The sequence below is a fragment of the Limulus polyphemus genome, unplaced genomic scaffold (genome assembly GCF_000517525.1).
Source record: "Limulus polyphemus unplaced genomic scaffold, Limulus_polyphemus-2.1.2 Scaffold2215, whole genome shotgun sequence".
Taxonomy (NCBI): domain Eukaryota; kingdom Metazoa; phylum Arthropoda; class Merostomata; order Xiphosura; family Limulidae; genus Limulus; species Limulus polyphemus.
Window position 1 is genome coordinate 103,142 of NW_013667825.1, and position 12,775 is coordinate 115,916.

General features: G+C 32.4%; 1 protein-coding gene across 1 annotated transcript in view; it reads left to right on the forward strand.

The window, feature by feature from the left end:
* Nucleotides 1-12,775, forward strand: part of LOC106466299 (SID1 transmembrane family member 1-like) — a 185,677-nt gene that overhangs the window by 100,443 nt on the left and 72,459 nt on the right. The window contains exons 13-15 of the mRNA XM_022394275.1: nucleotides 714-780; nucleotides 2,552-2,700; nucleotides 9,447-9,477. Of these exons, the coding sequence (XP_022249983.1) occupies nucleotides 714-780; nucleotides 2,552-2,700; nucleotides 9,447-9,477 (247 nt within the window). The remainder of the gene's footprint in view (nucleotides 1-713; nucleotides 781-2,551; nucleotides 2,701-9,446; nucleotides 9,478-12,775) is intronic.

Consider the following 12,775-nt stretch of genomic DNA (forward strand, 5'->3'; position numbering starts at 1 on the left):
GTTTCTAGTTCCTGTAATCAGTTTGTTGGTTGGTAAAGGTTTAAAAGTAGAAGTATTTTTAGTTCCTAATTAAAGCATAAGAAATCAATAAAGTTTATGTTCACAGAATTATTTTGTAACATTCCATAACACTAGTTAATTTCATACATATCTTTCATATTTAAAATTGAGATCAGCAGATTTCAAATTAAAATATTGTTTAAAAAATTATACTAGCTTTTTTGAATGTTTTACTAAGAGGTGTTTTAACACTTGTTCAGTAATTTTGTCTATTTTTGAAATATTACATTCTACCAACAGCAACTAGTTTTTGCCATAGTGGTAACTGAATTCAATAATATAATCAGTAATACATCCACAAAAAAACCTGTTATTTCAATGTTTTTTGTGAGATTTCTGATCTTATTAGGAAGTTTCTGATTAATTCTGAGATTTCCACAGCCTTATTAAAAAAGCACTTACTACCATTCATTCTTGTGTTTGATAAAAGATGGAATAGTAATAGAAGTTATTATTCAGTTGTTGATGAGGTACCACCAAGTATCATAAATATGCAAATCAAATACTTTTACCAGATTATTATTTAGTTTGTTAAATTACACATTCTCTGTTTTCTACACAGGAATATCTTGTTTAATTATACTGACAGTGTTTTTTGTTCAGTCTGTACTGCTCTATGCCAACTAATAAAATATTTATTTATAATTTTTCAGGAACTTGATTATTATTGCAATATTTTATGGTGTTCCTGTGATTCAGCTTGTTTATACTTATCAAAAAGTAAGTTTTGACAAATTTATACTTGACAATGATGTTGCCCAGCATAGTAGCAAAGTACTTATGTGTAATTCTCATTAATTGAAGTGTTTTGTTTTGGAGAACCAGTATAATAGATATTTAAACTCAGTCAGCAAATATTTCAATATTCCCTTTACACTTCTATGTCATATCTCACGATTTAAAACAACCACTGTAAAAAAAAAGGTTGATCTATAGAATGATTGATATTAAAATTTTCTTTTAGACATTGATTAAAGAGTATTTCTATAGTATGCAGTCTTGTCATAAAAGGTATTGCATAGAATTTTTAAACTGACACTAGTACAGATTTTTAAATAATGTTGGTAAATGTGAAAAGTCTTGTCCAAAGTGAGAACAAACAAAACTATAAATAATACAACAATAATAAGTACTAAGACTTTTATCTCTGAAACAAAAATAACTGTGAAATGGAATTATGGTTTGTTAACAAACTTATAGACGTTGTAGAATTTGGTTAAGTCTTTTGATATCGGTCAGTTGATGTGACCGAACTTATAACCCCAAAGTAACCATCAGAGTTACCATACTATAACTTTTAATATGCTAAATGTATTTTCATGAAATTTGACAAGCTTTTAGTAAACACTACAAATCTTTTGTACACAAAAATCTGATTTTTAAATTATTTTTACTAAAGATTTGTTCGTGAATATGTGAAGTCAGAGTGTTGACTGCTCCAAGTACAATGTGATTTTCATGCTAAGATTAAAAATACTTTTCTTCATCTGAAACTTTTCAAATTTTGCTGATGTAACCTCTAAAACTTCCTAAATACCAAATTTTTTTCATTTAAACTTTATATTTTATTTTCTGTTCTCTTAACTTTACATGAACTTAAATGATTCAATCAACCTTGTAACAACCATAAAAAAATCGGAAATAAATATAAATTACCCTTTATTAACTACTTTTTGATACCAGGTTTATTCTTATGTATTGACAATAAAGTAATTTAACTAAGTTTTGAATGTAACTCTGTAAAAAATTGTAACATGCACACTTTAATATACCTTTACCAAGAGGGTTAGGGTACTATATATTTTTCAACTAAAGACCATGCTCACCATTAAATAATTGAATAAGGAAAACAGTTGCCATACATCAGTTGACTAAGTAACATATATTGCCTTTTTTCCCCTTTCCTGTTGTATTTCTCGTAATCTTTCCATTATTGAGTTTTATTCTAATAACCTGTGCTGTTGTAACATAAAATTACAATAAACAGTACTTTTTAGTATTTACTTTCTATTTAGTCTATTATGTGTTTTACATTTGTTCAAAGTACATGAATTGAAGGGAGTTTTATTCTAATGAGAGATGGAAGTAAATTACTGGTTGTATGGAACATATATATATATTTCTTATCTTTTTCATTTCATTCTGAATTTATTTCTAGTTCTGTGTGAAGATCTGAAATTATTGTTTTGCCTAATTTTATTTGCTTTAATCCATCAAAATTTAATTACTTAGAATGAACTTCATGACAGTGTTAAATAATGCTGTAGAACCCAATTTATAAAAATACTGAAATCTGTTGTTAAGTTTAGGAAAAGTTTTACTATAACAAAATAATGTTGTAATTTGTAAAAAAAAAGAGCATTGATCAAGATTTATCTTTCGTTCCTTTATATAAATTTTTATATATATCATTAAGTTATTTAACAAGCTCTAATAATTGCTTAGTTTTGGTGTCAATACTTTATGAAAATTTTATTTTTTACCATTTTAGGTTCTCAATGTCACTGGTAACCAAGATATATGCTACTACAACTTCTTGTGTGCCCATCCTATTGGTGTGTTTAGTGATTTCAACCATGTATACAGTAACTTGGGCTATATTATGCTAGGTTTACTCTTCTTGGGACTTGTAAGGAGAAGGTAATAGTTTTTAATTGATTATAATGTAAAATAGTTTACTGTTACTAATTGTTCATAATTTGTTATAAAATACATGAAGTATAAATTTTAAGTTATTCATCATTATATTACATTTTATCTATTTTAAATGTATTAATAATTAGTATAAAAACAACTACTGTTGTATAGAATGTCTTTCCATGAGTCAGTTAAAGACAAAACTGAAACTTCAATATTCAGTACAGTAGTAACTGAAATGTGCTATTGAAGTGGTAGTGGATTAAAATATGAAAAATAAACCAATGCTGTAAGAAAATTTCAGAATAATTAATGAATGTAACATTTTCCTAGTGCATTAAAATGACTTATTTGAGCATTAATGACACACGTGTTAAACACCATGCCTGCTGTTTTTATATGTATTAAGTAAATATGAGGTCCAGTTGACCAGATATCTAGTTTAGCTCTCTCAACATTACCTGCCATTTGACAGATCTTGCAACTATGTGTACCAGGTAGGCATGAAAGTATCCATGCTATGATAGTTAATGTGATTAGTGTATCTTCACAAAATTTGACAAGCTTTAATTAACATTTCAAGTATCTTGTGTGTAAAAAATCTGATTTTTTAATTAAATATTCTACTAAATATTTGTTTATGAATATATGGAGTCAGTGCTGACTAGTCCAAGTGTAAGGTGATTTTCTTGTTAAGATTAAAAATATGTTTCTTCATCTGAAAATCAACAAATTTCATTTGCATAAACAAATATCAAATGTTTTATTTTTTCAATAAAACTTTATATTCTCTTATTTTCTTTACCTTAACACTATATGGACTCGGTTGATTTAACCAACCTTGTTACCACCACAAAAATGTATGAAATCTAAATTATATCTGTTTTTATAGTTTTATTGCTCTTTAAACTTGTCTAACTAATAATACTGTGATACAAATGCATAGCTGAAGTTACTGTAATGAATGATGTAATGCATAAGCTACTCATGAACATACCTCATAATCATACCTCATTATTTTTTCATTACATAACCTATATATCAGCTTGCCCAATGAATTTTTTTTTTTACAAAAATCAACTCAGTAACACAAAGAACACTCAAAGTATCTCCAAGAATCATAGTACAGAGAAACCCATTAGTGAACAATTTATTGAGAAAAAGATAGTTAAACTATAATTATATGACATGGTTCGCTTGTTGCATGATATTATTTTGTTTTATTTGATACATATTTGAAAGAAATAAAAATATTTAATATACTAGCATCACAATTACAAAAAAAGAAAGCTTAAATTTCTTCAACAGTATGACAGCAAAAAACAAGAGGCTAAACATAAATACTCTTGTTTTTTTATGTATATTTTCTATTTATTGTTATAAAATTAAAATGTAAAAGTTAGAAACTTATTAAACTAGAAAAGGTTAGATTTAGAACTCCATCTCACTACAAATAACATCACTGTCAGTCTCAACTGAGAGTGACTCTTCTCCCCCCTTCTCCCGATTGTTGAGCAACGTTAGATTTCAGAGGTGGGATAGGAGAGACCTGAGTTGCCTCCTGCTGGAAATGATAATCCAAAAATCCATGCCCAGGGGGCTCTGAGGCTGCAATTGAGGGTGATCCTGGACATTCAGGAGACAATTTAGATTCACTTTTTCCTATGACTTCCTTTATTCTGTTGGCTTCTCAGGAGGCCACTTTGGGATCAGTTGCCTCAGGCTTTTTATTAGTTGATCCATCAAGTGTGTTATGTTTTGGGTCTTTCCCCAGTTGCTTTTGAGCCTGCACATTCCTTGAAAGGTTAAATGTCTGGGAACAAATACTTAGTTCTTCCTCCATCCACTGATATTGTGGTTCACTCAGTGAGGTTTACTGCTCAGTTACGTGAAAGGTTAGCTATGCCTTGTCTGCCACGATTGTCGGAACTACGTGGTTTAGCCTACCACTGTCAGGTGGAAGCATATTCCGACTCTCAAAGAATATATTTGCTTCTGGAAATTTGGAGTTCTAGTGTGGATTCTGTAGTTAACTTGAATAGATCACAACTTTCTAAGATTTGTCTCACCCTGTATATGGTGCTGGGTTATTTGTTATCCCTCTAAACTTTGTTGGAAGACTCTCAGGATCACCATGTCCATTGTTGATATGCACCTTAGCTCAAGTGTCAACCTCTATATTCATCCCAGTTGTTGTTGGCATCTCAACTTGTCTTGGCTCCTACAGGGAGTCATATTTCCACCCCTATTCCAGTGTCCTGACCCTTGACATCAGCGTCCCACCACTATATGCATTTTGTGCTCAAGGGTTGAGGTGCTGTAGTTTAGGGATCTGGCTTTCAGACAAACATTGGCACCATATGTGTTCTGCCGTATCATACGAGTTTTTCTCATCACCTCCTTTCTCTAGGACTGTGCACACACCATTCCATGGATGAATGGTTACTGCTGCCACCATCTTGTCCATTAGTAGAATGTCACACCCGAATTCTACTTTCAGAAACAACCAAGGCAGGCTTAATTATCAGAGATGAGTCATCTATTCTCGTACCAACACAATATATCGTCAGTCTGGGTATTTTTTTCATCACATATCTTAGTTGCGCTCAGCTGACTCCCATCTGGCTCCAAGCTATGGAACAGGAAGTCTGACTCTTTCTCACCTCTCCTTCTCTCACTGCATGGATGTTTCTTTTTCTTTTGGGAATGTGAGCATCACTTGAATCCCTCATTGCAAGAGATCCCTGCAATGAACTTTATGCAACCAATAGATTATGAACAGTGATTCACTGGATTCTCCAGTTTTCTTACTCAGGATCATTCTCTTTGATCTCAAGGAATTGGAACACTACTAAGATATGGGTTTCTCTGCTGCCACCTCATCCTGAGATACATCTGTTTACAGATGCCTCACTTCAGGGATGGGATGCATATATCAACGGTCAAGTATTCCAGGGTCTATGCACCAATTACGAGACTTACTAACACAATATTTTAAACCTTCTTTCTGTTCAAAAGGTGATGTCTCATGGTCTGGGATTATTAAATGAAAATTGTCCGGCTCCATTCCGACAATTCCACAGTGGTGTCTTGCATTTCTCATCAAGGGGGCACTTGGTTCAGGGCTCTTAGTTTTCAAACCTTCGGGGACTCAGAGAAATTTTGTCTCGAGCATAAAAAGGTAGTCAACAAGGCCACTTTATACAGGCCAATTGTGGAAGATGCAAAACCCATGTCAAAGAGCCAGGTCAAAAAATGAGTTATGGTTGTCACTTATGATCAAAGTGGGTTCAACTTCCTCTCAATACATCATTGCCAATATGTGACCATTTCTTTTGATAAATGTACATCGTGGGACTAAGCAAAGACAGAGACAGATACATGATAACCTTAGAAATTAAACCCTGACACCGTGTGAAGGACTGCATAACATCCATACCTGAAGTTTGAGCTTCTGGATAGCTGGGTGTACCATGTAAGATCATGGCTGCCTTCACAGAGATGGCCAAAGAGGAAGTGGAAGAGGTGGGTAGTCCTGAAGGTAATGCAGAAGCAGAAACCAGGGTTTAGTTGCCAATCAGATGCTACCAACAAGACCCAACAATGGGTTGGAACAAATCATAGCTAATACCTTGGTTAACATACAAATCAATGGAAAGGCCTAGAGTTGTAAATCCGTTCTGTCCTGACATAATCCATCTACTGCCAAAGCCCAAAAGTAAAATACTGGAGATCAAGTTGCCAGTAGTTGGGTGTTCCAATGAGTGGCCAATCCAACAATCATCAGTGTATCAAAATGAGAGCCAATCCAACAGAAAACCTCACGGTACAGCATCTATTCTGTTGGGAGAATTTGATTGTGTCAAGACAATTAATCTGCCAATGAATTTATCTCCCATGGAACATGGCAAGCTAGTAGGGTGATATGATAGAAGTGGTATCGAGAAAGAAGATTTCTCTGTAGGGATCTCATAGCATGTGAGGAACTCTCCAAGCCAACAACTTCAGGAACTGGAAGTACACCCTGTCTGCCTGTGTCTTAGGGAAGAAGAATCAGTCTGAGGACACAGGTAGATAATGATAAAGCTTCCTTTGCACAATCAGCTCAAACCACTCCACACAGGTGATGTCTGTAGGTCAGCAGCAACTGAAAATAATCCTTCAGGGATAGGTGATACATGGCACATGAGGCTAAGGTCTCAAACGGGTGTTGAGAATGGGTATGTAGTGCCACTTTAATATTCCAGTTAGGTAACTGAAGTAGTTGTTTACTCACTATACATACAGGAATGGGAAAAAACTTTGTTCCACCTATATGGTGAAGCCACTGGGAAATTGACATAGTGTACAAGAGGGGTGGGATCTTAACTACACTGATACAGAAACCTCTGACCTACTTCCTACAGCATTATGCTGCCCAATTAGACTCAAATGATACAACAGAACACATACCAAACTATATGGTCTGATTATTGCCCTAGCCAAATTATACATCATCCAATCTAACAATTGTGTGTAAATGCTCAATTGGTCATGCACATTTCCACCAATTCCTGTGAAACATTGACTTTTTGGTCTTTTCCTTTCATACTTCCATCCAGTCAAAGAGTTTCCCATGAATGTCACTTTTCTAGTAAGTCCTCATTATAGGGTGTCACACTCCACAGACATTCCTTCTTTAGTTGCTTTCTCCGAAAAGAGCTCATCCATGTTTTCACGATTGCACAATTATGGGATTCTAGCTACTATGTGCAGAGAAGTATGGAATAGTTTCAGAAGCTAACATTTTCCTTACCTGAAATTTTATTTTTGGTAGATACTTCTCTTCACATCTTTTCACCCTTCCTCTTCACTACTATTACGCAGTATTCATGCCTCATTGAAGAATGAATTTCGAGCACAAGTGTTTTTGAGGATCCACTGCACATGTAGGATTTGTTGCCCTCCTATTGGTAGAGGGCTATTGTTACATGATGATTATATCGTGCATTAGCACAGTTCACGTTAAAATGTGTCGTAGGTGGAAGATAGCTCAAAGCTAATGGCATATGCAAAATCTCAAAGACAGATGCATGAGGATAGCTACAGTGTAGAGAGACTTACTATTGAAAATACATTTTCAAGTAAGGAAATTGTTTATTTTGATAATCTTTCCAGTAACCATATGTGTAAGGAGCCCTTCAGGTTGAAAATATAACAAACCAATTTTTCCTTTTACAAATCATTATGTTACCTGCAAGACATTTTTTTTCTGTACACCATTGATGGTTCATGGTTGTAATTCTGATGATAAGGAATATAGACTATGGAATGTTACATTCTGTTAGTCTTTGACATCTGTTGATGATGTATGATGCATGATTGAAAGATCATAACATAATTTATTAGTGGACTTTGTTTCATTTTGGCTTAATTAAAATGTAATGGTAACATATTTATTTTACTAGCATGTCCAGTTCCTTGTAAATTTTACTGGGTATCTTGCATTTGGATGATGCAAATAAAAACAGAAAATTTCAAAAGTATATAATATAGCCTTCTTTCATATTATTTCATTGTTAAATAAGTATTTATCTTTTTAAGAACTTGCATTTCCTTATTACAATAACTGTTACTGCTAGCATCCTTTATGTACTTTTCAGCATTGGTTTTAATGTTTGTTTATAAGCTATATATTTTAATGCTTTTATTTAAATGTTTGCTAGAGGATGTATGACATTTAGATCAAGCAAGTTTTAGAATGCATAAAATATTTGAGAGACTTTATGAAGTGTTTAGAAATATGGCTGGAATATAAATATAAGAATATGTGTTTTACTTTGAGTGAACAGTGAATGATTATTGCTTAAGTAGAATGTCAGTCACTTTTAGTCTAGTGAAGTATTTAGTTTTAGTGAAGCATTTGAATTAGTGTTAGTTACTGCATATATTCATTTACTTAATTGACTAGCAATGAAATTGCACAAGTGAATTCAAATTTTTACATTCATCTTTTGACTTCCATTTGAGCATCATTTGTAAAGCTACTTGGGCTTACAACTCACTAATTACAATAGTGTGCAAGTGAAGGCAGCTTGTAGAAACATCAAGAAAGAAATATACTTGATAATAAAAAGAAAACCCTAATGAAAAACAACATTAAAACAGTATTCAATCAAATTCTTTGACTGTTAGTTATTTGCTAATTGTTTTTTTACTTTGGTTTTGGACCTGATTTTGTTTCCTGTCAATCAAGGATATTTTTAAATTTTGTGATTATGCTTGTCTTTTAAAATGTACATGTACTTTTTTATACATCTTTATTCCAGAGCATTGTCATTTCACATAGTCATGTACAGTACTTTCCAAGGCATAATAGATTGAAATAATCTTTGTGTACCCATGTAGTTAAATTTTTTTTTCCCTAAGAATTGACTAGCCTGAAAATGTTAGTTTTTATTCTAAGAATAATTGTAAATGAAGAAGATAAGTCTAATTCATGTAATTAATGATACTTTTCTTAATTCTTTCACCTTTGTTTATTATGTGAAAATTATATAAGCATTAAGCTGTGATATTTGTTATATTAATCCATAACTGTTAGAATGAAGTGAATATACCTATACATTTAATTAATTTTTGTTTTGTCAGAGCTTTTAAATCGTTTTTTAATAAGTATTTGTTTTTTTATAACATAATAAAATCTGTTATACAGTATATCCTTGTATATATAAAAAAATCACTGAGCTTGCTTATCTCTTGCTTTTCAGAGAATTTGTTCAACATGACAGAGTAGATAAGGTAATATTGGACATTTTAAGTAACTGTTCTATTGTTTTAGGTGTCTTATCTGTTAACTACATGTAAAACTAATAATTATTTATACATTTAGATAAATATTTCAGTATTTTGGGTTTTTGGATTTAATTTCTTGACACAAACATGCAAATTAAAAATACCTTTATAAAATTTACTTTAATCAGAGAAAGATGTTCTCTTTATTTTCAGATATTTGACACACTTAGATATTGGCCATTTTATGTCACTATAAATATACATTTGCAGATACAGCAGCCAATTTGTTAGTTAAAAATAATTGTTAAAAGTAATTAAACATAGGAAATATCATAATATAGCAGGCCCAGCATGGCCAAGTGGTTAAGGTGCACGACTCGCAATCTGAGGGTCCCAGGTTCAAATCCCCATCACACCAAACATGCTCGCCCTTTCAGCCGTGAGGGCATTATAATGTGATGGTCAACCCCACTATTTGTTGGTAAAAGAGTAGCCCAAGAGTTGGCGGTGGGTGGTGATGACTAGCTGCCTTCCCTCTAGCCTTACACTGCTAAATTAGGGATGGCAAACAATAATATAGCATTATTTAAAGAATAAAAAATTTAAGTTTTCTTATAATTTTTATATTTTTGTCTTTGATTTTAAAACTAGCATTAATTTATCTCCAACTACTCTCAGGTTTTGAATAGAATTGCTATTTGTTATTTATTTAATGAAACAGTTACATACAGCCACTGCCAGTTGTAAAATGAAGCACTTAACAATTTTTTAATGGTTTGGTTTGTTTTAAATTTTACACAAAGCTACATGAGGGCTATCTGTGCTAGCCATCTCATAGTTTAGCAGTGATAGACTAGAGGGAATGCAGCAAGACAACAGCACCCACTTGGGTCTTGGGCTATTCTTTTACCAACGAATAGTGGGATTTACCAACACATTATAATGCCCCCACAGCTGAAATGGCAAGTATGTTTGGTGTGACTGAGATTAGAACTTGTGACACTCATATTGTGAATCAAGCACCCTAACCACCAGGCCATTTTTAGTATGTGTTTGCACCACTTAGTACATATTGTAATCACTGTACATATGAAGCTTAGATGACTTATTCACCAAGCAGTACAGAATAGACAGGTGTATAAATCTCTGTTATTAATGTGCACAATCACAACACTTATTAGAAGAATCTGAGGAAGTCACCCTGAGTATCATAATGGTACAGTACGAGTAGAACAAAAACTGTTGTTCAACTTATTACACAATTCAACACATGTCAAGATAAAGCTGTTAGAATTTAAAGCAGATATATAACATTCAAGTGTAGAAAATAGCAGTTATAGTTTCTACAGTCACTACTAGTTGTAGAGTTAAGCATTTATGATACAGTTCAGGCATTAGTTGATTTAGGATGAAGCGGTCATAATTTAATGGATCCACCAGCAAGTGTAGAATTAAACAGTTATTGTGACCTATTTAAATGTAAAATGAAGCAGTTCATAAGTTAAATGAAGCTATTACAGTTAAATGTAAATTCAGATTAAGAAGTTAGCACATAGGAAGAATAATAGTGAACTATTTGAAATCACTCGAGTTGTGGGTCTCATTTGAAAACCATTACAACAGTTGAATGTATCCACTCTTAGGCATAAAATGGCATTGTTTAGATTTATTATGTTCCAATTTATATAAATAATTTCAATATAATCTGTGTTCAGTGAATAATAAATGTTGTGAAGCAGTTTTATGAAATATGCAAATATGAATAAAATATACAGAGTGTCTGAACATTACATGACATTTCAAACTTCAACCACACAAGACAGTAAAACAGTTACATACTTATGCTTTCTGATGGATGGAGAGCACATGTGTATGCAGTTTTTGCCATAATAAGTATAGTACATGTGTCATTATGTCATCAACAAACAGGTGACAGAGAAGGCTGTGTGCATCCTGTGGAAAGCTGAAAATTAGAACAGAGTGACTAACAGTCAAAGGACTTGGTCAATAACACTACTGTGGGGGTCGTGGGTAGTTATAATAGTAGATGATATTTTTGGCTATCCCGATTGCACAAAATATAAATTTTCATTGAAAATTACAGCATTTGCATTATTTTTTTGTAAACACAAACCTTAATGTTATAGAAGAACAACTTTTTGTTTTCCGCCATGTCTGTCTCCACAATAAAGTCGCTAGGTTACAGCGACATTTTTATGAACATGTTAAGAAAAACTGAATTTAGCTTTGATTTTATGTGAGAATGTTTACAAATGTAAATATGGTTTATAATGTTTATGATAGTACTTTTTTAACCTTCTTACATGTAATACTTTGATAGTTTTAGTGTGATATATGTATCCACAGAAAGGATTGAAATTATTGTTCATTTCAGTTTATGTGATACTTAAGAGAATCACCATCCATGTTTATGTAATTTGTGCTTATTAGGTATTCATAAATCTGAAAGCTAGAACCATCAGTTACAAATAACTGTTTAGGTACTGTTTTCTTACTGGAACAACTGCTTGTAATGTTGGTTTGCTTTAATAAAAGATAACTGTTTTAATGACATTAAGATTGTTTATAAACATGTTCTGTCTTCACTGAGAATCACCATCCATGTTTATGTAATTTGTGCTTATTAGGTATTCATAACTCTGAAAGCTAGAACTATCAGTTACAAATAACTGTTTAGGTACTGTTTTCTTACTGGAACGACTGCTTGTAACGTTGGTTTGCTTTAATAAAAGATAACTGTATTAATGACATTAAGATTGTTTATAAAGATGTTCTGCCTTCACTGAGAATCACCATCCATGTTTTTGTAATTTGTGCTTATTAGGTATTCATAACTCTGAAAGCTAGAACTATCAGTTACAAATAACTGTTTAGGTACTGTTTTCTTACTGGAACGACTGCTTGTAACGTTGGTTTGCTTTAATAAAAGATAACTGTTTTAATGACATTAAGATTGTTTATAAACATGTTCTGTCTTCACTGAGATTTAACAGTTTTGGTTAATATATGTTAACTAATGTATAACCCATCAAAAATTATGGGTTGAGTACTACCACTCCCACACCATAGTATACCCTAATCTCACATTTCATAGCTAACTGAAATAAATAAATTTTGCAAAATCAAGTATGACCAACAAAGGGGCACAAAAATGAAGTCGAGGCAGTAAAACATTGGTAAATTCCTATGTGAGCCAATCAAAATTATGATCATTCATGAAATGAATTCGTGGCATATTCATAGAAAAATTATTGGTAAAAATAATTTATATTAACAACTTCTA